The 27,553-nt window shown below is 36.7% G+C and overlaps 1 protein-coding gene across 1 annotated transcript; it reads left to right on the top strand.

The window, feature by feature from the left end:
- Nucleotides 1–4,440: 4,440 nt before the first annotated feature.
- Nucleotides 4,441–27,313, top strand: LOC101202837 (glycoprotein 3-alpha-L-fucosyltransferase A). The gene is made up of 7 exons (XM_004140756.3): nt 4,441–4,998; nt 6,060–6,220; nt 12,817–13,061; nt 25,333–25,437; nt 25,738–25,894; nt 25,987–26,214; nt 26,858–27,313. The coding sequence occupies exons 1-7, from the start codon at nt 4,606–4,608 to the stop codon at nt 27,111–27,113; spliced, it is 1,545 nt and encodes a 514-aa protein (XP_004140804.1). The 5' UTR covers nt 4,441–4,605; the 3' UTR covers nt 27,114–27,313.
- Nucleotides 27,314–27,553: the final 240 nt, after the last annotated feature.

The raw sequence follows: 27,553 nt of genomic DNA, 5'->3' as shown, positions 1-27,553 counted from the left end.
CAATTATTACCCCTTAATTCATTCCAACTTCATCACACCTCTTGACCCTTCCTCCAATTTTTTTCTAAAGATACTAAACTTAAGCAGACCCTTATCTTTTTTTTCTTTTAGGTATATTATTGTAATTAGCGACCGTTGGATGTACACTTTTAAATTTGATGCAATTCATATGTTTGATATCCTTGATTTATTGTTAGTACACTTTCTATATTTACTTATATGCTTGATTGATTTGATATACTAGAGATTCTACTGATACACTTTGATATATATTATATGTTTGATACACTAAGTTATATAATTTATATTTGTATTTCTTGTACTGGACTCAGACTTACTATTAAAACTCGTACTTGGTGTGTGATTTGATTTAAAATATTTGGTTCGAATTTAGATGACAAAATTTATATATTTAAGGCCACTTTTTCTTTAAAGACTTACTAAGCTTGAGGAGTCTATTGGGTTTAGCTAATAGATAGTCCAACATCACATCATGCTGAATTACCTTATATAACATTTTTTTTTAAAGGATCTAGACAAAGTACATATTAGTACGTTAAGGAATCCATGTAAGGGGATCATAATGCACTATCAAGACATCAGATTTTATTAATGAACAAAGTGAAGTTACAAGTATGGCTAGAGGTGGACCTAAAAGAAAAATCTCATTGCCAACATGAGCTTAGCTCAAATGACACTTGTATATCCCTGTGGATAAGAGGTTCCGGATTCAAATCACCTCTCCAGATTGTTATTTCTGACCTAAAATGTTTCGTATGTTTCAAAATCTGACATAGTGATATTACTAAGATATCTAGGTGGGAAGCACAAAAAAAAAAAAAAAAAAGTTGGACTCATTAATCAAATGACAATATAGAACAATAACTAAGTGAAACTAATTAGTATCGTATAGTAAAATGGCAAATCACACTAGTTTGTAATGGCCTTGCATTTCGAGATGTGTTTGATTTTCATTGCCTATTTTTCTTTCGATTCTGATTTATGTGTTCATATGTTTTCTACTTTAGTGTGGTAACCGGTAATTATGGTGTTAGAATAGAACTAGGGTTTTGCTTTCTATAGTTCTATGGCATATGTTTTGGATGCCGAGAAATTGTATGGAAAATTGGAAGTTAAAGATTCTTCTATTTTTTCAATATTTTTTAGCTTCGATCATATCTATCGAGTTGTATTTCTTCTCGTGGTCCTGAACAATAAACTTATGAAAGTTCAACTTTTGCACTTTGATTAAATTTGGTCTTTCACGATATATTTTTTTCTTTCCAAAATTACTTTTTCTCTATCAATTATTGCTATTTGTGATTGTATTTAGAACAAAATGGACTCAATTGGATAGTGTAAACAATTGACTAAACTTTATAAAAATCGTGTAGTTTCTTTTTATCCTTTTATTCTAGATTTTTCAGTCACTTTGGGTCATACGTGGATATGTACTGTCTTTTTTTTTTAATAAAGTTAATTTACCTTTGAAAAAGAGAAAAACTGTAGCCATCTATTTTTATCCAACCAATAATTTTCTTTAAAAATAATATTAATAATAATGACTAAATTTTTATTTATTTACTTTAAAAAAAAGTAAAAAAATTAGTAATAGCATATATTATTGATATCTCATTTTCATTATTTTAAAAAATAAAAATAAATCAATTTATTTTAAATAAAATATTTTAATATCACATTTATCTTATTTGGACTATTTTAGGAAAAAATAAATGAATTTATTTTAAATAAAATCTTCTAATATCAATTTTGACTTATTTTATATCATTTTAATAAAAAAAGATAATTAATTTTCAACAAATTTTTTTTTTAATATCCACTTAATTTATTTATTAATTTTACAAAATCTCATCTAATTTAGTTTATTTATTTTAGAAAAATGAAATTTACCTTATTAATATAATATCAAATTTTGATTATTTTTTCCTAATTGTCTATAAATAGAGACTTTTTCATTTGGATGAAAAAATGGAAGAGTTTTTTTAAACAAAGAATTCTTTGGATGAAAAAAAGTTCTTACAAAAAAATCTTCAGAGAAAAGTGATTATAAAATTTTTTCTTTAGGAGAATCTCGCGAATTGGAAGAAAAGTTTCTTAAAAAAGGTAAGTTTTTTTTATTCATTTCATTAGGATAGTATCGTTACCCTTTTTTTTGTTTCGATACTTTTTCTTCTCTTTACCAAACCAAATCTCGTGTTGAAATAAACTTTGTTAGAGGTTGCGTGTGGTAGAGTTTTACTCTCAAGGATCCGCACCTCATCGAGGAGTAATTTTCTTTGGGATTTGATCTTTTTTTCTTTTTTTTTTCTTTAAAGATAGAGAGAAAGAAAAAATTGTATAAGATTTTTTAAAATGTTTATTGGCTTTTTTTACTTTTATTGTTATTTTTATATATATATAAAAAACCTTAGTCTTTTTCTTCTCCTTAAATAATAGAGAAAAAGAAAAAGGCATAAGATTTTTTTAAACTCTGCATCTTTATTTTTTTGTAATAGAAAATTATGTCATTAATTATTATTAAAAATTATATATATTATTGTTATTATACTCGTATCTTTCTATTATTACTATACTTGTTATTGTTGTCGATATTCTTTTTATATTATTATTTATTCTAAATTATTTTATTATTATTGCTTTTTTTATATATATATACTTTTGTTTTTGTTTCTTTTCTTATTTACTCGATTATGTTTTTCTTTCTTTTATTTATTCACATTACTACAATAATTATTGTTAGATGTACTTAAATGTAACTCTTTATATTAAAATTTTTTAATGTTTAAAAATCCTTCTAATTTAAAATTCTTTATGTTTTAAAATAAAGACTTTTTTAAAAAAAATCATTTAACAAATTTGTCTCTAATGCTATAAATGTTTTATGTTTTTTTAAAACTTTCAAATTTTAACATATGATTTCATAAGGTTTTCTAAACCAATCTTTTCTAAAAGTTTATACTGTTTCCCTTAAATCTAGAACTTTATGAGAATCCGTTATTTTTAGATCCTTGAGGTAAGGGATCAATATCTTTGGAAGTTCGAGATTTGATTCCAAGAAACAATGAATTTAATTAATGTTTAAAAAAATCTTTATTCAAAGACTAGCCTATAATAGATTTTGAGAAATTGTCTCATTTTCTTAAGGTGAGAAACTTTCCTTAAATATGTAGTTTTAATTAATGAAATATTATTCAACTTATTTTATTTTAAAATAATGTCTTATCTTCCAAAACCTTCACTATGGCTGAGGCCATTCTCTACATCGTTACTGCACACATCATTTTCAAATTGGGCTCTTTCGCGCTCCAAGAGCTTGGATCGCTATGGCGTGTCAATTGTGAACTTCACAAACTCAAAGACTCTCTTTCTGCCATTCAAGTCGTGCTTCACGACGCAGAGGAGCAACAATCGAAGAACAATCAAGTCAAAGATTGGGTTTTAAAGCTTGAGGATGTTTTGTATGAGATTGATGACTTGATCGATAAGTTCTCTTACCAAACCTTGAGAAGGCAAGTTATGGCCAAACACCAAAGGTACCGAAAACGAGTACGTATCCTCTTCTCCAAATTTAAATCTAATTGGGAAATAGGTTTCAAAATCAAGGAAATTAGGCCGGGGCTACTAGCTATTAATGAAGATAAAAATCAATTTAGCTTTACTAAGCATGTGATAGAGAGAAGAGATGATGATGAAGGGTTGAGAAAGAGTTGGGAGACTCACTCTTTTGAAGTGATTGGTAGGAATGATGACAAGGAAGCAGTCATAAATCTTCTACTAAATTCCAACACCAAAGAGGATATTGCAATAGCTTCCATCGTTGGAATGGCAGGATTGGGAAAGGCTGCCCTTGTCCAATCTATTTATAACTCTAAGAGGATTATGACTCGATTTCAGTTGAAACTATGGGTGTGTGTTTATGATGAATTTGATCCGAAAGTTATTATCCAAAAGAAACCCAAATCATTCCTTCAAATAGATTCATTACAACGTGGAAAAAAAAATCAATAATAAAGAAACTTCAATCTATTGTTAATGCCATCGATGATAAATGTTATAATTGATAGATGCCACTAGTGATAGTTTTTAAATTAAGAAATTCAATAAGAAACATCCAAAATGGTGGATGGACATGACTGTTTTAGTCTTTTACGGTTTTTTATGCTATATATGCAATTATTTTATCATCGTTGCATATATGGAATTATTTTAGATTTTTTTGGCCATTTATGCAACTAAGAGTTAAAAAGTGGAGTGTAGAGTAAAACTTGATTATTTTTCAAAATAGTAATAACCATGAATAAAAACGATGAAAATTGATTATTTATATGATAAATAACAATAGGACTAAAAGAAGTTACACCTTAAATAACATACATTAGTTGTAGTTCACACGAGAACAAACTGCAGTTCAAGCAGTAAAGCACAAAAACTAAAATAATCTAATAACAGAGTTTATTGTAGTGGACAGTGCGCCAGCGCCCAAACGCCCAAACGCCCCTCTATCTCTGTGTTCCCAAACTCCCCGGATTTCGAATTTAGGGGAATTAGAAATCAAATTAGGGAGATTTAATTTGATTTGGAACGATGAGCATTGCCGCGAATCAAAGAGGGTCCCGATCATGGGCCACCGCCGAGGAGTTGCCGGTGTCCATTGGGACTCCGATGCCTCCCAAGAAAAAATGGTCAAATGCGATGCCTCTGTTCATCGCTCTCGTCGTCGTAGCAGAGATTATCTTTCTTGGTCGCCTCGATGTGGCTAAAAATGTAGCTATGGTCGATTCATGGGCTGATTTGTTCTATCGTTCGCCGCCTTCCCTTCCACTGATCGACGAAGGCGATGACTTGAATTCCCGGTTCATTGACGGCGATCGGATTTCGGAATTGGGGATTTGTGAGGAGTGGTTGGAGAAAGAAGACGCTGTGACCTATTCTAGGGACTTCCAAAAGGAGCCGATTTTGGTTTCTGGGTCTAATGAGGTTTCTTTCTCTGTTCCCCTTCTGCACCATGCTTCATTTGTCGATTGCATATAAAATATACCCTATGTACTCGTGTATTATTATGATGTACTGCATCGATATGTTATTTAATGTGCTGTTAAGACTTTGTTCTGCATCGACGTAGAAATCCATGCAATGCTACACGCAACATCTATCGATATCATTTCATATGCAAACTCTCCCTTCCATATGCAATTTTCAGTGCACATATTTTTGCATGCCTGGAGCGAGTTCGTACATTGATTTTGTATATTAGGAACTGAGATGTTTGTACCAAGATAGTGTCGTGTCCCGACGCTTGGTAGGAATTGAACTTGAATGTCCAAGCCTGAAGTATGAGACTATGAGTTGTGCTAAAAGGAGGTTGTGGCTCGGATTGGGAAAATGAATGTTCTTTAAAGGTTAGATTCTTCTTTAGTTCATGGCCCTGAATGAAATAAAAATGAATAATAATCCAACAACTAGATCCTTTCACATTCGTGTTAGTTGCGACTTGCAAGGACAGGCAAACCATATCTTAATTCATCCTCTCTTGTACTATGAGCTTTTGGCTCATTTTTATTATATTAATAAAGAGGCCGACTCGTTTTCAAAAAAAAAAAAAAAAATCATTGCCATTTCGCTTATTTGGGATGGAATGTCATTCATAAACATTGTTGGTCTAATATGATGTTTTCCTATAGACATTGCTGAGGACTTCATTCCGATCCAACTTCTTGAATGCTCCTACTTCTTGAGGATGCTTACAAATCCGCTTTAGCAAATGTGATAGTCAAGAAACATTGAATTTTCAATGAAAAAATGAGGATGCTTTGAAATGACTTTCTTCAATATTTTAAATCTCAAAAAGTCATGTTTGAAGGCCCCATGAAAAGGGGAGGAAAATTTATCTTACTTTATTAATTCATGTATGAGGATCAGGGAGACTATCTTACTTTATTCGTGCTGGGATTATCATGTGGGAATTAAAGCTCCAAAAATCCTACTTTCTATGTTTTTGCACAAAATTCTAAATCCTTTTAGGTATTTGTTTTCCATAGGGGAGGAAATCTTGTGCCGTAGAATGTGAATTTCAGGCCAGTCCAAGTAAGGATCCAGATGCTGCTTTTGGTTTGAATACCCAGGGTGGAATGCCTTCAATTATTCGATCCATGGAATCATCTCTTTATTATGCAGATATCAATATCGCCCAGGCACGACGGTGGGTAAGCACAATGTCTTATCTTACCATTATGCTGTTTGGAGTACAAAACTTCCCCTTTCTTAGTAAGAACATCCTTAATATTTATTTCTAGCGATTATATTTTCTGTTTACTTTTTTATGAATAACTTTTTATTTAAAACCAGGAAATAAAATATTTATGCATTACTGTCATGTATGATTACAAAAACCATGCACGGTTTGTTTGTTTGTTTTGTTTTGTTTTGTTTTTTCTTTTCAGTCCATCTGAATGAAATGCCCGAAAAACTTATCTAGGAGAGGAAGACTACCAATTTGATTTGCCTATGTAGGAAACAAAAAAAGGTGTCAGGATGATGCAGAAGCGTGCAGTAAGCGATATGCTTAGGTTGCCCGTGCGGCATCAAGACTTTACTTGACCAGCCTTACTGATGGACCATCAATTTAACTTCATAAGATATGGTTACAACACCATGATCCCTGGAATGGGATGAACCACCCACATTAACAAAGAGATTGAGAGGGAGAGTGTTAATTGTGGAAATAACTTTCTTTATTGAATAGCTTTGAAAACCAAAAATGTGCACTTATACAAGATCTTTCTCTAGAGATAATGTACATGGAGTGTCACTCACTACACTTGTGAATGAATACCGCCCCTTGACAAGTCCAAGGTTCCACTATTTATAATGTGGGAGGAGGAGATTATTTAGCCTAAGGATAAGGAGGGAGTGGCCTTAGTGGGTGCTTAATCATCCCACAACTTACTTTTGGGCACTCCCCTCAAGCTCTAGAACTTGGCCACCTTCCTAGTCTTTAGGAAGAAGTTGATGGATGTGGCCCTTGTGCCTAAAGTTTCTCCCCATGTTTGGACCTCCATTTTGTGCCTAAGGTCACGTCCTTCAGCACCTTGTGGGAAAGTTGATTTACTTGTCACATAAACTGGATATCTCGCATGCTGTGAGTACCATTAGCCATTTCATGCAGATCCTTATGAGGAACACATGGAGGCAATTAACAGAATCCTGAGGTACTTAAAGACAACTCTTGGTAAATGGTTGATGTTCAGGAAGATCGACAGGAGAGCTATTGAGGCCTATACTGATTTTGACTGGGTAAGGTCCGTTGTTGATAGGAAATCCACCTCTGGCTACTGTACCTTTGTATGGGGCAATCTCGTAACTTGGAAGAGTAAGAAGCAAGGGGTTGTGACTAGAAGTAGTGCTGAAGCTAAGTACAGGTCCATGAGTTTGGAGATATGTGAGGAAATTTGGCTTCATAAAGTTTTATCTAACTTTCACTAGGACTGTGAGGTATTGATGAAAATTTTCTCTAATAATGAGGTAGCTATTAGCATTGCCAACAATTCAGTTCAACATGATAGAACTAAACATGTGGAGATTGATCGACACTTCATTAAAGAAAGATTGGACAATGGACATATGCATTCCTTACATTCCCTCAAGCCAACAGGTTGGTGATGTTCTCACTAAGGGGCTTCTCAGACGAAGCTTTGACTCATGTGTTAGCAAGTTGGGTCACATTGATATCTTCATCCCAACTTGAGGGGAAGTGTTAGAATTAGTGGACTTGGTCCAAGGAAGGATTTACCCTAATTTCCTTTCCCTTTTTATTATAAGCTTGTTGTCCATTTATTTTCTCCTTTGTATCTTTTGTTAACATGAGAAATTAATAAGAAAGTAAGATCATGGTTTTTCTTTTGGTACTTGAGTTTCCATGTACATCGGTGTCTATTTTAACATAGAGTGATACAAAAGTTATCCATAATGAGCAAAAGAGTTATTTGGCATGAAATCTTCCGTGCTTTTTGATGGACCATTGTGTTGCCTCTTTTTGTTTCCAATTGGCTCAGAGTGTCACTTTGCGACCACCTACTCAAAGCTATAAAAGTTGTTTGGTCCAGTATCAATTGTGCCGTGATATCACAGACATATCCAAGTCCACAAATGAAATGCTTGATTTATCCATTTTCAATGCTTTATCTTTTTTTTGTAAAAATTTACTTCCTCTGTTATCTTTTCTCGTTACAACATGGGAACACCTTTTGTATTCCCTTAGTGGAGCCATTTTTAATCCTCTTGGATTATTTTATTCATCAATGAAATTGTTTCTTAAACAGAAAAAAGTTATCCATGATGGAGAGAAAGATCAAGAACCTCGAAGAGATGAAAGAGTTGGTTTTAGAGCACAAGTTATAAGAAAACTATAATGGAAGAAGTCTATATAGCCCCAAATTCAAGGGTTGAACTAGTGTTATGCAAGAGTTTGCCCATGAGGAGAAGAGTTTAAGGGAAGTAAGAGAGGTCAAGGTGTGGTCGGGAATCCATATTTTGTAGGTTTTTTATCTAATCTATCAAGAACATGGCAAGTTAATTGATTTGAGGAGGCTAGGAAGCTTTCTAGGCTTAGTCAATTTTAGGGGGAAACATTGGCATGTTTTCTAGGACTTAATTGATGGAGAACTGTCAAAGGAGGCTGAATTTAAGAATAACAATACAATTTGACTGTCATAGACCATCTAATCTTGAGGCTCTTATTTAATGGCTAGGCCAAGAATTGCATGATGCCTCATGTGAGTCCTTTGATGATATATGGATTGCTACCTTGAATTTCACTTCCAGGTTAAGGTGTAGATTCAGCGAGGGAATTGATATAGCTAATCGACTAGTCTGATGACCTTTGTAGGAAGAAAAGAGCTAAAAGGGTTCAACGTTCTCTACACCACGAGATAATTAGAAAACTAATGTAATGGTTGGCCTGGCTGATTGTGATAATTGGAAAACAAATGTCATGGTTGGCCCGGCTATTGTGGCATTATAGTAAGTTTATTGTTATAGGAATGTGGTGGTTAGTTGTGGTAAGCAGTCACTATAGGAAGGGATGGGAGTCCAAATGAAAAGGAGAGTTCAATCCTTCTTGTAAGCTTGGGAATAAAAGAACCATTCTTGATTTTTATTGTCCTCATAATTCTCTAGCGTAGAGTCCAATCCATGGAGCAAGGCATCCACAAAGAGTCCTTGGAGCTATATCCCTAAGCACAGTGATATTATCTGCAACAACCTCACAGGAAAGTTGGTGATGGCAGGACAACTGCTAGGAGTGATAATTGAAGTGTTTACAAGGCTGGGGTTCAGTATGATTTCCCCCAATTATTTGGTACTGCTGAAAGAAAGAATGCTTCCATAGCTGGAATTTGGGACACAACAAATAACTGCTAGATTTTGAACTTTTGTGGAAACCTCAAAGAAGATGAAATCACAGGATTGGCCTATCTTTTACCAGCTCATTCCTTTTTGCCATCCAATGACCGCCAAGACCTGTTGGTTTGGAAATTCGATTACAGTGACCATTTTTCTTCAAAATTTATGGTTTCAACTTTCATGCCCTTTCACAGGAAATTTCACTCAAACCAAGGAGGTTTACAAGAAGAAATGGAAGGATCCCTGCCCTAAAAAGTTGAAGTTCCTTTCATGCGACTCATACCTAAACACCTATGACAGGTTGTTGTTAGGTACTTGGATAAGAATATTAGTCTGTTAGTATTAAGGGTTATAATGGTCATAGATGGAAAGTTAGTTACTGGATGTTGTATAAATAGCAAGAGGATGAGTGAGTGAAGGGAGGCTATTTTGTGGAGTGATTTGGACTTAGGTGAGAGCACTCATGAGGGAGGTTCCAACTTCATTTATACATGGATTATCTTGTATTCTCTCATAGATATTATTCAATATATTGAGATCTTCTTCCTGTTAAGAAGAGTCCTAACAAATTGGTTGTTCAATTATGTGAATATTGTTTTCTTTTCAGCAATGGAAGAGGAAGTAGGTTGGTAATGGGAGCAAGTGTTAAAATGAATTGAGAATTAAAAACATAAATTGGTGGAACGAGGAGAAACGCCATAGACATGGGAGCAAGTGCTAAAGTGGATTGCAGATAACAAGTGCAAAATGGCGGAAGAAGAAGACTGGGAGGAGAAAGTGCAACAAAATCCAAAAGAAAAGCAAAAACAAGAAGAGTATGTTGATCTTGTGAGCAAAATCAAAACCAACAGTTGTTTGAAGATTGTCGATGACTCAGTTTCGAAGAAGTCGTTGGTGCAGGGTAGTGGTTCAATTGAAGGAAAGAAGAATGATGAAGAAATAGGAGAAACTCCAATATTGGTCGATATTGGAGAAGTCGAGTCCCACATTGGAAAAACCAAGGGGACTCGTACTCCATATAAGGTAGATGGGCTACTCCTCTCATTGGCAATTGGTTTTGAGATGGAACCCATACTATCAAATTTAACATGGTATCAGACCCAGTAAACCCAAACGGGTATTCGGTCCAAGATAGGTGAACCCAAAAGAGGCACCATCGTGAGGGGGCATATTGGAGAAGTTGAGAGTCCCATATTGGAAAAACCAAGGGGACTCATACTCCATATAAGGTAGATGAGCTTCTCCTCTCATTGCCAATTGGTTTTAAGATGGAATCCCATACTATCAAATTTATCAGTCGAAAAATTGCCGAAAACATAGATGGATAATGTTGGACACGATTGAAGCAAGTTTCTGAAGGTATATCAGAATAAGAGAGAAAGAAAGCAAATGAAATCGGAGAGGAATCGAGGAAAGAGAAAAATATCTTCAAGGAAGAGCAGAAGCAATCTGAAAGAAATCTGAACCTACTCGAAATTGAAGGGAAGAAAGTTATGATTTTGTTCGCACAATGGGAAAAAAATGTGAGTAGAAAGTTATTATTTTGTTCGCACAATGGGAAAAAAATGTGAGTGGAGGAAGAAAGTTAGAAAGAAATACATGATTCCAACAGAAAAAGACAATGCAAAAGAAGAGAAATCAATGACAACCACACTACGAAGAGGCAGTTCCATCATATCTAGTGGAAGAAGAAAAGGATGAAGGAGATGAAATTTACTTGCGGATCGCGAAGACACATATGAACGAAATTACGTAAATTGCTAAAACTAATGTGGTTGGAGATGAAACCTCAAGGAAAATGCGGTTGCAAGTTCCACAGTCGACGACGATGGCCTACATTTGAGAAGGCGGGCGGCAAGCGAAAGGAAGAAAATCTTTCGACGAAACCGTGGTTGAAGAAAGGGAAAAATAAGAAAATAAGAGGAAACTGATCACCAGAGACCATGATCGGCAGCAAGTGGAGGCTCGAATGGAGATAGAATTCAGGGGAGGTAACACACGCCTTTTTCGTGAAGGAGTCATGGGAAGGAAACCTGCTACACATGTGCACGGTTGGAGAAAAGAAAATTTTGGAAACAAGTTGGTTACATGTGGGTTGGGCCTTGTTAGGTTATTTTATAATGGACCAATTTTAAACAGCTTGTGAGGCCCATTCTCCTTCAATAGAGTTTTAAAAGATGGGTTTTGTTCAGGTTGTTATTTGACCCAAGACCCGACCTAACATGGAATTATGGAAACCATGGGAAGAACTTAACCCTATTGGCTCAGATGAAGGGTTTTCGGTGCGATCATCTTCCTTTGACATGCCCATGCTGCTGACAAACAGTATCGTCTACCACTGCTTGTGCTTTCAATCCTCACCATCATTTGCCTTCTACAACTGATGGAGCAACCACTTTCAGTTTTTGCTGGGATGAATATTAAGTTTTTTGTTAAAAAAGAAAATGCAGAGGAAGATGGTATGGGCGATGGATGAAGATGAAACATTGGAGAAGGTGCTGCTTTTCCTTTTCTATGGTATAGTTGGAAGTGGAACTGCTAGGTACTTAAGCACTCACACCTTAAAAGCCAACTATTGGGGTGGGAGAGCCAAGTCACTTAACTACCTTGGTTCCTATCAATACCCCATCTCGACAGCTACTCCAACAGTACTTCGCTAGGTCACACTTGATCAAAACCCTTCGTCGGTTTCACTCTAAAACGTTGACAACCAACTTTGATACCATTGTTATGTACTTAAGCACTTTGGAGAACCACACCCCAAAAGCTAGCTATTGGGGTGTGAGAACCAAGTTACTTAAGTACCACATTGATCATCCCATTCTATCCAACATGGGACAAAGACATCCCATAACTACCTTCGTTTCTATCAGGAACACAACTGTAAGAAAATTCCCTTGAGCTTTTCTTTCTCCAAACTGTTGCTGTCTATGCAAGGAAACAAGGAAGTCAAAAAGTCACAGTTATATTCATTGTCCCTCACGAAGAAAGTATGGGCTGAAGTGTATAAAGCTTTCCGATGGAGTATTGTAGTGCCAGCGGAATCCCAAGACTGGCTTCATTTGCTGCTGATAGACCATCCTTTCAAATCTGTGAAGGGAAACTTGTGGTTCTTCATTGTGAGGGCATCTTGCTGGAAGATTGGCAATGAAAGAAAGTTGAGAATTTCCTAAAACAGAGAGAGTTCCCCGCTGGAAGTTTTAAAAGCTTCTCTTTGTACTGCTATGCACTGGAGTAAATTTGGCTCCTTTTAATACCGACAAGTTACATTCTTCAATAACAAATTGGATAAATTTTTTGTAATTTCTTTGAATGGGTTTTACCTCCCCCCCAACCAAAAAATAAAAAAATAAAAAAAAATAAAAAACCCTCTAACAGTCTTTGATGCTTTTTTAGGAATGGCTATAGTATAGTAATGACCACCAGTCTCTCATCGGATGTACCTGTTGGATACTTCTCCTGGGCCGAGTATGATATCATGGCTCCAGTGCAGGCAAAGAGTGAGAAAGCCCTTGCAGCTGCTTTCATTTCAAATTGTGGTGCGCGTAACTTCCGCCTGGAAGCTCTTGAGGCTCTTGAAAAGCTGAACGTCACAATAGATTCCTATGGTTCTTGTCACAGAAATCGTGATGGAAGCACAGGTGCATTTTAAAATTTTCCTGTGACCACAAATATAATATAATGTTTTATTCATCTATTAAATCACTGGGTTTTGTTTTCTTGTTTGTACTCTGCTTTTGGTTCTAAGTCACATAATTTTCAGTCTGCTATGAGTAGTTCTCATGAACATTGTTTGTTAGTATTAAGAAAGAGGACATTTCTCTTAATTTTTTGGGTCTAGTTTGATTCTAGTGTTGTATTTGATGGTTTTTCCTTATCAGTCATTGTTGCTGTCACGTGCTTCTGCTTATAATGATGAGTGTGTGCTAGTCTTTCTATCTTTTAAATCCTGAATCTGCTTTACCTAGGAAGCATGAACGCACTCTACTTATTTGTGTGAGGCATGAATGCACTATATTATAGTGGATGATATTCTATTTTGGATATATTTAAAACACGTGGAGGGTGCACATTGTGACACACTCTAGTCATATAGGATGGATGTTTAGTAGAAGGAATTAAAAGACATGATAATTTTTCACTTCAAACTAAAGTTGTTTACATCAAGTAACTGCAATACAAGTTCTCATCTAATAAAATCTAATCAGCCTCCATCCTTTGTTTGAGGATAAAGCTCTCATCCGTTTATCAACAGGAAACTTGGAAGATTTGATTGAGCCTGGGAAATGGAAACTTTTTGGGCCATTTTACCTACGAATCAAAAAATGGAACAAGTTCAAGCATGGTAGGTCGGAGTTTAAGAGGCCAGTAGGTGGATCTCCATAAAAAATCTCCTGCTTGATTACTGGAAAAAGGTGTCTTTGCTAAAACTGGAAATTATTTTGGTGGGCTTGAAAATATTTCTTTAGACGCTCTGAATATGACCAATGTGCTGCGAGCTAAAATCAAAGTAAGAGCCAATATGAGCTCAGCCCAACACTTGTGGACAAGAGGTTTTGGGTTCAAATCTCTCCACCCTGTTTATTGTAATACTTTTTCAAAAAAAAAAAAAAATCAAAGTAAGACAGAATCTTAGTGGCGTTTTATCGGCGAACTGAAGGATGAAGTTCATGGCATTTTTTTTCTTAATTTTGGTGACATTAAAGCTATTGAAGAGCCTACAGCCATTCAGAACGCTCTTTTTATCAAGGAGTTTTTACAAATCTGATTGACATAGCAAGAATAGACCAAGCTTTAAAGGATGAAGGAGTATATTTGAAAGTTTTGAAACCGGAATGACCATTTCTTAATTTGTCACAATCAAAGCCTTAATTTCCAAGGAATCCCCTCAAAGATAGTCAAGTTCTCAAGTCAGTTCAAACTTACTCGAACAGAATCTGTTCTATAGGTTGTAGATCTGTGTGTTCTATAGGATATGTTTTATAGCTTGCTTAGCCAGTGACCCATCCTCATCTCGCCTGAATTCTTCTCCCGCCGCATTAAATTCGAAAGAGATTCAAATTTGGAGGGAATACTCAAGCAGAAATTAAAGAGGTGCCGATACGGAGGAGAGAGATTTTTTCGGCTGTGCCACCTGTCGTGGTGAATGGAAAATCAAGAGCCACCCACCTGCTTATATGAAATTAATTTTGGCTAATACACCACCGAAAGAAGGTCAAATGGCAACCATTTACTCCTCAGACTTCCAAATTCTCCAAAGAAACGACCGTTGTCTCATGCCCAAACAGAGCAGTTAGTTTCTTCCTCTCAACTGCCGCTTCAGTGCCCCACCAAATTTCCACCTGGTGAAGTTCCATCCACCTCCTCATCTACAGCTTCTCTTTCCTCTGCATCTCTCTCTTCCCTGGCAAGGTCGAAGTCCAGAGTAAAAAATAAAAACAAGTAAAAATCAAGAAAATTCCCACATTCTTTAAACCATTCCTGAACCATTTTGTTAGAAGAAAGAGATTGAAGAAGGTAACAAAGATTAAGATCTTTAAAGGCCAAGTTAGTTTCAGAACATAACCCTGATCTGTTGGAGGAAAAATGTGCCCATACCCATTCTTCATCCCTCTCTAACAGGTTAGAATCTCGAATCTCCACTTTTCATCAGTTTACCCACTCTGTTTTTTCCCTCCCTAACTCTAAGATTAAATTCTTGAGTGGTATTCTGACCACCCCCCACCCGAAACAAAAGATGATAAAGACGTACAATCTCCTTTTAGTGTGAGTAGTGAGGAAGACATCAGCTAGAGAGGTCAGATGAAAAAGAGGCTCAGCACTCGAAGGAACCCCTGGACACTGATCTCAATGCTCTGTTTCAAACTGAGGAGGATATGTTCATTGAAACACATTCTTCAGAACCACCATCACAGGATCAACCTTGTGATATTCCAGCACACTTGAAATCTATTGTTGGAAAATGCAAATTGTTCTTGGTCTGAGTGTAACAAAAAGCAATTTTTTAGTTCCCTTGGCCGTGGAACAATGAAAATTATATCTTGGAATATGAGAGGATTGAAGAATGTAAACAAGAGATTGTCACTAAAGAGATTCTTGGAAATTCACAACCCAGAAATGGTACTTATCCAAGAATCTAAGAAAGACGAATTTGATGCACTTTCCATAAAATCACTTTGGAGTTCAAAGGACATTGGATGAAAATTTGTTGTATTAATTCGAACTTTGGGAGGAAGCTAATAATATGGGACACAAGCAAATTAACAGTCACTGAAACACGAAAAGGCAGATACTCTTTGACTGTCAAACGTACCACTCTCTGTTGAAAAACTGGATAACCAATGTGTATGGTCCAAACAATTGTGGAGAAAGGAGATTTGTATGGCCTGAGCTTCTCATTGTCTCATAAATTTGTTCGGAAGCTTGGTGTATTGGAGGGGATTCCAACATCACAAGATGAGCTCACGAGAGATTCCCTTTTGGAAGAACAACCAAAGGTATGCAACTGTTTAACAATTTTATCGATAAAGCTAACTGCTGGAAGTTCCCCTTTGTAATGGCAGGCACACTTGGTCTCGAGAAGGGGCTACCATCGCAAGATCATTCTGGGACATATTTTTCATAAATAAAGCATGGGATGATGAATTCGAAAACACAAGAGCCAATAGGAAAGCTCGTCTATTTTCTGACCAATTTCCCATTTCACCCAAGGCTGGCTCCATCAGCTGGGGACCCTCCCCTTTCAGATTTTGCAATAGCTGGTTACTTGACAAAGATTGCGGTTTAGTCATGAAAGAGGATGGAACAGCAGTAGCTCAGAAGGTTGGGCTGGTTTTGCCCTTAATTCTAAACTGAGGATGGTTAAAAATGCAGTAAAAGCTTGGCTGGTCTACTTCCAGAAAAATAAGAAAAGAAGGGAAGAAGACCTGATTAAAGAAATAGAAAGTTTGGATGCTTTTGCCAATTTAACAAGTCTCTCAGATTCTAAATTAGCTTCCAGATCTTCAATGAAGGCAGAACTGATGTTCTTATACAGATTTAAGGAGATTAATTTAATTCAGAAAAGCAAGTTGAACTGGATGCAGTTGGGGGACGAAAATACGAGTTTTTTCCACAGATTGCTTGCAGCTAAGAAAAGGAAGAATCTGATTACAGAGCTGGTTAATGAATTCAGGGTGCCTGCCAAATCTTTTAGAGAAATTGAAAGTCTGATTCTCGAATTTTATACTGAACTCTTCTCTAAAAGTCTGGGCCTGAGAAATATTCCTATAAATTTTGATTGGCCTTGTATAACTCCTCAAAATTTAATGCTTACAGTAAGGTTTTCTGAGTTTGAAATAAAAGCTGCTGTCAAGTCCCTTGGAAAATGCAAAGCCCATGGACTAGATGGCTTTATCACTGAATTCCTTATAAAATATTGGAATTTAGTTAAACCAAACTTGCTCTCTATTTTTGAGGAATTTCATCGAAACGGTAGGGTAGATTAAACGCTTCTGTGCAAGAGAATTTCATTTGCTTGATCCAGAAAAAAGAAAATGTGGTGGCTGTCAACGACCTCCGGCCAACTAGTCTCACAACCTTGCTTACAAGGTTATTGCCGAGATACTTAAAAAGGTAATTGTTGATTTTATGGAATTAATCTATATTTCATTAATTACTTAATAGAGATACAAGCCTATATATAACCATAGAGAAATACACTTAAGAAAATAATATCAAATAATATCTCCAGAATAATATCTCCAGAATAATATCTCCTAAGAATAATATCTCCTAAGAATAATCTAATTATATTAATACCCTCCCTCAAACTCAAGGTTGAAATCACAAACTTGAGTTTGCTAAGAACTAAGAAAAGAAACAATATATCTAGAATAGAATAAAAAACCCGAAGAACAAACACACAAAGAACTTCTAGGCTAAAACAAACCCACGAAGAGCGAAACGAAGAACTTCTGGGATAGAAACATAGATCCTCGTATAGAGATCTATAACGGAACCTAGGAAGAACGAAACAAGAACTCCGGGGGCAAAATGAAAGAGCAAAACTGAAGCAAAGTAGAATCAAATCAGGATGAAAACGTGGTCTGAATTGGGCAGGAGCGTTTCGTCATCAGAATGGAACTGAACGAACTAAACTAAAGCAAGTCAGAATCAAACTGAACAGGAAATCTGGGTGAACAGAACGAAAACTGAAGAGAGCTGAGAGGTTGAGTAGATAGAGAGCTTTGCGGCGTTCTTCGCAAAAAGAGAAGATGCGTTTCATGACGGCGAGCTTCACAAATGGAGAGCGGACAAAGCCGAACCTGTGCGTCGTCGGCTGTGAGTGGAACGGAGCGGTGGATCATGGATCTGAACAAAGATTCACCCTCTTCAGGATCGGGAGTCTTCAATCTAAAGAGATTGTCTGGTACGAGTAAAGGGCGGCGGCGGCAGGTCGGTCTGATCTTGAACAGTATGATTCGAAGGCGAAAGATGAAATAAAACAAGGATCTGGAAGTCGAAGACACGAACAGAGATGCACGAACAAATCGGTGCTTGCAATGTGCGCACAAGTAGATCTAAGTGAGGACGAATGTGAGAGCGGATATGGGTCGAGAGTGCGACGAACTGTGTGGATGGAAGGAGCAGTGATGGCGGAAGGAGCAGTGATGGCAGAAGGAGTAGTGGCGGGCGGCGGCAGAATCAGAGACGAGGATTTTGATCTAGGAGGCAGAGCGAATTACTTGGAGACATGATGTGTATTGATTACCGATGGGTATGGCTCTGCCTCCGTTGATTTCCGTCGACAAATCAACGGAGGCAGACGAATCAACGGAGGCAGAATTCAATAAGGCGAAAACCCTAGAGCTCTGATACCATGTTGATTTTATGGAATTAATCTATATTTCATTAATTACTTAATAGAGATACAAGCTTATATATAACCATAGAGAAATACACTTAAGAAAATAATATCAAATAATATCTCCAGAATAATATCTCCTAAGAATAATATCTCCTAAGAATAATCTAATTATATTAATAGTAATGTCTTATATCATTGCTCCTTCGCAAAACACATTTATAGAAGAAAGACACGTATTAGATCCCATCCTTGTTGCAAATGAAGTTTTTGAGGACTATCGGACCAAGAAGAAGCAAGGATGGATCCTTAAGCTTGATATGGAAAAAGCCTTTGACCGAGTTGAACGGTTGGGACATCCTTAAGAAAATTTTGAAAAGCAAAAAGTTTGATCACAAGTGAATTGAGTGGATAATTGGCTGCGCTAAGAAACCAAGATACTTTGTTTTTTATCTGGAGGAAAGGTGGTGGCTTCAAGGTAAATCGGGCAAGGAGACCTAAGAAGCACTGACACTTCTAATATGGCGAATTATTGGTGTCGGGCACATTTTCGACACCGATACGCCCCAGCATGTCGCCAGCATGCCAGCTGGCATGTCCATTTATTTTTTACCTTTTATTTTTCATTTTCTGACACGGTAAAAATACTGCACATACCCGGTTGCTAAGAAGCACAGACACGGACACGAGACACGGATACGGATACGATAGAACACGGCGATACGCAAATTTCTAAAATAATAGGACACGGACACGTTGGGGATACGTTATTTTTTTAAAGTATTTTTTTTATATAATATATATAAATTTGATACAAAATACTAAATGTTTTTCATTTCTTCAAAAAAAAAAAAAAAAAAAAAAAAAAAAAAAAAAAAAACTAAATGTTCTTCAATCTTCACTAAAAAACATAAAATGTCAAACTAACATTTAACCATGGTGAAATGTTAATTTGACATTTTATGTTTTTTTAGTGAAGATTGAAGAACATTTAATTTTTTTTTTTTTTTGTTGAGGAAATGAAGAACCTTTAGTATTTTGTAACAAATTTATATATATTATATAAAAAAATAACTTTAAAAAGTAACATATCCTGAATGTGTCTGTGTCCTATTATTTTAGAAATTGGCGTATCGTCGTGTCCTATCGTATCCGTGTCCGTGCTTCTAAGCAATAAGGAGTAAAAAAGGAAAAGATTTTGGAAATAGGAAAAATTTTCCGTATTCTTTCCAAAAATACTCTAAGGGCCAAACCCACTAATTCTAACACTCCTCCTCCAGTTGGAATGTAAATATCAATGAGGCTTAACTTGCTAACACAAGAGTCGAAGTTTGGTTTGAGATGCCCCTTGGTGAGAACATCAGCAACCTGTTGGCTCGAAGGAATGTACGGAATGCATATGCTCCCACTGTTAAGTCTTTCTTTGATGAAATGCCGATCAATCTCGTTGAGTTCTATCATGTTGAACTGGGTTGTTAGCAATACTAATTGTGGCTTTATTATCACAAAAATGCTTCTATGGTGCCTCACATTCCTGATGAAGATTTGATAGGACTTTTTGAAGTCAAATTTTCTCACATATTTCCAAATTCATAACTTTGTATTTGGCCTCAGTGCTGCTTGTAGCCACAACACTTTGCTTCTTACTCCTCCAAGTTACAATATTGCCCCAAACAAAGGTACAATAACCGAGGTAGACTTTATGTCAACAACAGATCCCGTTCAATCTGAGTCAGTATTTGCCGCAATGATCTTTCTGTCTGTTTTTCTAAACATCGACCCTTTACCAGGTGTTGTTTTCAAGTATCTCAGAATTCCGTTGACAGTTTCCATGTGTTTTCCATAAGGAGCCTGCATAAACTAGTTGACAACACTTGCAACAAAGTAAATATCAGGACAAGTATGTGATAAGTAAATCAATTTATCCATGAGACGCTGATATTGTTCTTTATCAATGGAAACTTAATTATCAGAGTTTCCAAGCTTACAGTTGAATTCAATAGGAGTATCAACAAGACAACATTCCAACATACCTGTCTTGGTTAGTAAATCAATGGTGTATTTTCTCTTAGATACAGAGATACCTTCTTTAGATCTGGCCACCTCCATTCCAAGAAAATATTTCAGATTTTCCAAATCCTTGATTTCAAATTCATCACCCATTCTCTGCTTTAGTTGATTGATTATCATCTTTAGTCAAAACAATGTCATCCACATAAACTATTAGAACAACAATCTTCCTTGTATTGGAAACCCTTGTAAATAAAGTATGATCAGAGTGCCCCTGACTCTACCCTTGGCACTTGACAAAGGTAGTGAATCTGTCAAACCATGCCCTGGGAGACTGTTAAGACCATATAGGGATTTTTGGAGTTTACACACTTGCTGACCAAACTAGGCTTCAAATCCAGGCGGGGGACTCATTCCTCCACAAGGTCTCCATTCAAAAAAATATTCTTAACATCCAGCTAGTGTAGAGGTCAATCTTTGTTCTCTACAACAGATAGCAGGACTCTAACAATATTCAACTTAGCAACTGGAGAAAAAGTTTTTGAATAGTCAACACCATATGTTTGAGTAAATCCCTTTGTAACTAACCTTGCCTTGTGTCTGTCAAGAGTGCCATCTGTTTTTTATTTGAGAGAGAACACCCATTTGCATCCCACAGTTTTGTGTCCCTTGGGTAGAGCACAAATCTTCCAAGTTCTATTCTTTTCAAGAGCCTTCATCTCTTCCATGACAACATTCTTCCGTTTTGGACACTCTAAAACAGTGTAGATATTTTTCGGTATTATGGTATAGTCAAGGCTTTCTGTAAATGCTTTGAACTATGGAGAGAGATTATCATAGGAAACATAGTTGCAAGTGGGATGTTTAGTACAAGACCTGGTACCTTTTCTCAGAGCAATGAGAATGTCAAGAGAGGGATCATACTCATCAAGTTTCTCTCTATGACCTTGTTCAGCTTCATTATTATTGGTTTCTGTTCTGACCTCAATCTCATTACCACTGTTCTTTTCTTCCACATTTTCAAGAACAACATCAGACCTATCATTCTCACTCATCGTATTATTAGTACAAGTTTCAGTAGGATTTTCCATACCTTGATCTCGAGGATGTTCGGAGTCTTGGACTGGAGCCGCCGGTTGACTAGTAGGGGACCCGACTTCCTTTATGAGATTCCTTCTGTAATGCGTTTTTCAAGGAACTTGGTTTGTGGGTAGGACTATAGGATGAACATCAATGTTAGACCCAATACTAGGAGTAAGTTTGATGTATTCAAAGGTGATGTTAGACTCTTCACTCTCCCCTTGAAGATGGCTAACAGGAAAGTGTGGTCGGTCCTCACAGAAAGTAACATCCATAGTGGCAGTATTTCCTAGACGACGAGTGAAAACATTTATAACCACGTTGGTGAAGGGGACCAACAAACACACATGCCTAAGCCCAATGGGTAAATTTGGTCTAATTAGGCCCAAAATTATGGACATAAGTGGTACACCTAAACACACGAAGAGGAACCTCAGAAACAAGACGAGTAGAGGGGTAGGACTCCTTAAGAAAATCTTAGGGAGTCTGAAGGTGGAGGATACGAGAAGACATTCTATTGATTAAATGAGTTGCTATAAGAATAGCATCTTCCCACAGGTATGAAGAAAGGGAAGTGGATAACATAAAGGAACAAGCTACTTCTAGAAGGTGACAGTTTTTTCACTTGGCCACTCCATTTTGTTGAGGAGTGTAGGCACAGGAGTTTTGGTGAACAATCCCCTCAGAGGCTAGAAATTCACTAAGGTTGTGGTTTTGAAATTCCCGATCATTATCACTTTGAAAAGTAGCAATTTTTTTATGGAATTGTGTTCCAATAGTGTGATAGAAGTTTTGGAAAATAGAGGAAACCTCAAATTTGTCGGTGATAAGGTAGATCCAAGTAAAATGGGTATGATCATCAATGAAAGTTACAAACCACCGTTTTTCAGATGAGCGGTGACCTTGGAGGGACCCTAAACGTCGCTGTGGATAAGGGTATATTGTTGTGAGGGAAAAGAAACTCGATGTTGTTTTACCCGAATGCACACATCACAAGATAATGAGGAGACATCAATTTTTGGAAAAAGATGGAGAAACAAATATTTCATATAAGTAAAGTTCGGGTGACCCAATTGAAAATGCCACAACATAAAGTCATGTTCAAAAGTGTGAAAATAGGAAGACAGCAAACTAGTCCTAGGGTTACTACTACCGGAGGTATCATCATGAAGAATGTAAAGTTTCCTGCTATGCCGAGCAGTGCCAATCGTCCTCTCTGAACTCAAGTCCTGAAAACAAACAGATTCAAGTAAAAAAGTAGCTTTATAGTGCAGCTCACGAGTGATCTTACTGATAGATAACAAATTGTAAGAAAGCTTAGGCATATGCAAAACATTCTGGAGAGAAAAACTGTTAAAGAGAACTATTTGTCCTTTCCCAGCAATCGAGGTTAAAGAGCCATCGGCTATCCTGATTTTCTCATTACCAGTACAGGGGGTATAAGAGATGAATAAGCTGTCAAGTGATCTATGGCCCCCAAGTCCAAAATCCAGGGATTCTTCCCATCAACACGAATAAGACCAAGGGACTGAGGCATACCTGACTGAGCAATGGTGCCTAGAGTAGGAGGGTCGGTTTGGCTAGCAGTAGTGCCAGTTGACTGAGAGGTGCTGGTGGTCTCCCTAACATTGATATGCCATGAGTTCCGTTGCTTGTTGGAAGAACGTTCGTTACCTTTTGGAATTGAGCACTAAGGGCAGCAAAGTTTAGTTATATAATTTGAAAGTACATTAGAGAGCGAAGTTACCAAGCTCTTTGAATACATCGGTAGATCGGTCGATTTAGACTATGCCAGGGATGCACCAACTTGAAAAACAGCTCTGTTGTAAGTTTGGTTGATCCTAGGACCACAAACATATGCCTACTGTGAAGGGTCAAATGACACAGGCGCGTGGAGACCCTCCTCCCTTATTCTCTTATGGGATGAAGAAATCTCTAAAGAATGAGGTAGAAGCCATGTTGAAAGAAAGAGACTTGGCAATCAACGCCTTGAAGGAAAATCTGTGTGCAGCCCAAAACAGATTGAAAAAAAATGGCAGATCGGAATCAAAGAGAGTTGAAGTTTAAGGTAGGTGATGAAGTTTATTTGAAACTAAGACCCTATAGACAACGCTCGTTAGCTAGGAAGAAATGTGAGAAACTAGCACTAAAATTTTATGGGCCCTATGAAATTATTGAAGAGATTGGGGAGGTTGCTTACCGTCTGAGATTACCACCAGAAGCTGTCATACACAACGTGTTCCACATTTCGCAACTGAAACTGAAACTTGGAAAACAGCATGTAGTCCAACAACAACAACCTATCCTAACCGAGGACTTCGAATTGCAGTGATGGCCAGAGATTGTGTTGGGAGTACGTTGGAACAAAGAGTTGGGTGGAAACGAATGGTTAATTAAATGGAAAAATCTACCAGATATCGAGGCCACGTGGGAATCAGTCTACTTGTTGAATCAACAATTCCCTAACTTTTACCTTGAGGACAAGGTGAACTTGGAACCAAGGGGTATTGTAAGACCCCCAATCATTCACACGTATAAAAGGAGGGGCAGAAAGGTAAATGAACAAACAATTAATGATGAGGGAATGATGGAAAAGGATCGTGCGAGTAGGGCCCATGCGCAGGAATGAAGGAATGATGAAAGGAGGTATATAAAGAGGTCATTTTCGGGATTGGGTAGATATGTTTTCTTTTCCTTTATGTCAAGTTGGCTGCTATAGCTTGGGGAGGGTATTCAGCTATCACAAAAGGAAGCTGGGTATGTTCTTTACTGTTTATGCTGTTATTTTGGATATTGTGACTAGTGTAATCTTTGGCTTATACATAAATAAAGTTTAGCAGAGTGCTGTCTCTGTTTTGCCATTGTGTGTGGAAAATATCTTGTGTGTTTAGGAGAGTTCTTACACTATCACATTGCTAGAGTTTGGAGGTTGGTTGACTCTTTAGCCTCCTTTAACCTTGGTAACAGTCTTAGAATTGGTTTTTGGTCAGATCCTTGGGTTGGTAATACCCCCTTCAAGGAGCAGTTCTCTTCACTCTTTAGAATTGGTTTTTGGTCAGATCCTTGGGTTGGTAATACTCCCTTCAAGGAGCAGTTCTCTTGACTCTTTAGAATTGCTCTTTTGCCCTCCGGTTCAGTAGCAGCACATTGGGACCATGATACTTCATCTTGGTCATTGGCCTTTAGAAGAAGCTTGAAAGATGAAGAAATCGTAGAATTTCAATCACTTCTATCCCTCCTCTCAACCGAAAAAGTGGTTAATTCCGATGACTTTAGATCATGGTCCATTGATCCCCATGGTCGGTTTTCCGTTAAGTCTCTTTCGACTCACCTAAAAACAGCCTCTCCGATGGATAAACATCTTTTTTCAGCAATCTGGAAATCTGGCAGCGCTCGGAGAATTAACATTTTGATATGGATTATGGTCTTGGGTTCTTTAATAGTTCAAAAATTTTGCAAAAGAAATCCCCCCAATAAATGTCTCTCTCCTTCGATTTGTCCTCTTTGCTTGAAGGCTAGTGAGACCTTTTACCACATTTTCTTGTACTAATGTCAATTGACTTAGTGATAAAAAGAGAGTCTCAATAAATGGCTAAGAGGTCAGGGTTCAATCCATGGTGGTCACCTCTTTAAAAATTAATTTACTACGAGTTTCCTTGACGACGAAATGTTGTAAGGTCAGGTGGGCTGTCCAGCGAGATTAGTTTGAGGTTTGAGTTAGCCCGAACACTCATGATATTCGTCACTTGACTCACATATGAGTTTTTTGCTTGATTGGTTATTTGGCACAGTTTGTTGTGAAATTTATAACCTTGAGAGATTATAATATACCTTGCAATATTCTGGTCAACTCGTAAGATAAAAAAATTGCGGGGTGGATATCCTATTAAACTTGCAGGGATCAGAAATTTAGATTTTTACCAGTTTTATTGCAGTGAAAAGTTCTGTAATACTCATTTCTAATTTGCTTTCTGCAGTGAACAAATTGGAGGCTCTAAAGCGCTACAAGTTCAGCTTGGCTTTTGAAAATTCCAACGAGGAAGATTATGTGACAGAAAAATTTTTCCAATCTCTAGTTGCTGGTAACAAAATTGGATCTCTTCACTGACTCCTGAATATATCCTTTCTTCCCTCATACGCTTCATTCAATGAATGAGGTCTTACATGATCATATCTCTTTTATATACTTCCCTATTAATTGAGTTATAGTTTACAAAGACGAAGAGTTGGATGAAAGTTATTCGCTTATGTTTTCAATTTTTTTGTTTCAAGTTGTCTTATGGGTACTGCATAAAGAATTACTTCACTTGTCGTTCGATGTTTGAAAATCCAGTCCTTGTTTTTGAAAGTTGCGGCCTTTCTTTTTCTTGTCGTTGTTGTAGGAGCTATTCCAGTCGTTATTGGAGCTCCAAATATTCAAGATTTTGCTCCATCACCTACTTCATTTTTGCATATCGGGGAACTTTCAGATGTTAAGTCAGTTGCCAACTCTATGAAATACCTTGCAGCAAATCCTGAGGCATTCAACAATTCTCTGAGGTGAAATTAAATCCGTCTTGACAATTGGGACATTTCAGGTCTATTTCTGATGTTTCATCTCAACTTTGTGCATTTGGTCTTTCCCATTTTAGGTGGAAATATGAGGGTCCATCTGATTCTTTCAAAGCACTATTGGATATGGGAGCAGTTCATTCGTCATGTCGCCTTTGTATTCACGTGGCAACTGGTATTCGTGAGACCGAAGAGAAGGGTTTAGCATTCAAAAATCGACCATGTAAATGCACCAGAGGTTCTGAGACCGTTTATCACTTGTATGTTAGAGAAAGAGGAAGGTTTAATTCTGAGTCCGTTTTCTTAAGGTAATCCATATACTCTTCAAAATTACTGTATCAAGTGACTTGTCTATTTCTTTCTTCAACAAAATGTGGGTTCGGATTGCCTGTTTGGAATGATTTTCCTTGTGGTTAAAAAAGAAAGTCTTTACGAACAAACTTTTAAAACTGAGAAGTGTCTTACCAGCAAAGAATTTATTCCCTAGATTGTAATCTTAGATCTAACAAATATGAGTTACAGGATTGAAACTATGGTTTTGTGTAATCTATGTTTCAAGGCATGATAAAGTACAGTAGTCTTCTTGGACTTAAGCGTAAGGTGTAAATAAAGGGTGAGCTTCTTTTTTGTGAGACACTATATATGAAAGTACTACCTATAGTAAGTAGGGAGCATAGTTGAAGTGGAAATATGAAAAGAAGACCTAAAAGATAAGAAGTTTTGCATTGAGGCTGAGGCATAGTAAATATGATTTTTTAGTTAATGACAAAGGAAATTCCTAATTATTGCTGTTTTCTAAAAACAATGAAAAAGTCCCATAGCCAAGGCTTTAAGAAAACTGCCTCTCAAATGTAGGTTTGACTTTTCAACTCTAAATTATACGAACTTAACAAGTCCAAGTAATCTTCTGCCCCCTTCTCAGAATAGGATGTCTAAGACCTTAGTTTGCAGGTCGAGTAATCTGACGGTTGAAGGGCTGGCCTCAGCAGTGATTTCGAAGTTCACTTCTCTGAAGCACGAACCAATATGGAAGCAGGAAAGGCCTAAAAGCTTAAAAGGAGGTGATGAATTAAGGTTGTACAAAATATATCCAGTTGGGTCGACCCAGAGGCAAGCTTTATATACCTTCAGATTTAAAGGGGACTCTGATTTCAGAAGATTCGTGGAAGATAACCCTTGTGCTAAACTTGAAGCCATTTTTGTATAGTTTGAAGGTTCTTTCATTTCTTGTTCTACTCTATTAGGCTACAAAAAAACCCTTTGTAAATGTTCTGTTGAGATAATGGCCAACGCCCATTTTAGTTTAGATAGAAAATTCAACGTTCTATAATCTTTTCACGGGAGTGCATAATAATCTAAATTATCATTTGTTTGGGGTCCAAGACAATTTCAATTTTCTTTTCTTCTCTTTGTAGATTTGTTTCTTTCCTTTCAGGTATAGCCAGATGTCAACGGGAAGTGCAACGTTACGAATTTAATTTCTTAATTTTGATGATGGTTTATTAGGAATGTGTTTGGTATTAAATTCAAATTTTGTTTTATGTTTTCAGATTCACTCAATTCAGCAGATATGCGTCTGGTCGATATTCTGTTTTTGAAAACTGTTTTTGGATTTTGTAATCCAAACAATACAAATTCCGAAAACAA

Source organism: Cucumis sativus, chromosome 3, assembly GCF_000004075.3.
Source record: "Cucumis sativus cultivar 9930 chromosome 3, Cucumber_9930_V3, whole genome shotgun sequence".
Taxonomy (NCBI): Eukaryota; Viridiplantae; Streptophyta; class Magnoliopsida; order Cucurbitales; family Cucurbitaceae; genus Cucumis; species Cucumis sativus.
Note: the sequence above shows the minus strand (reverse complement) of the source record. Positions and strands in the feature narration are given on the sequence as shown.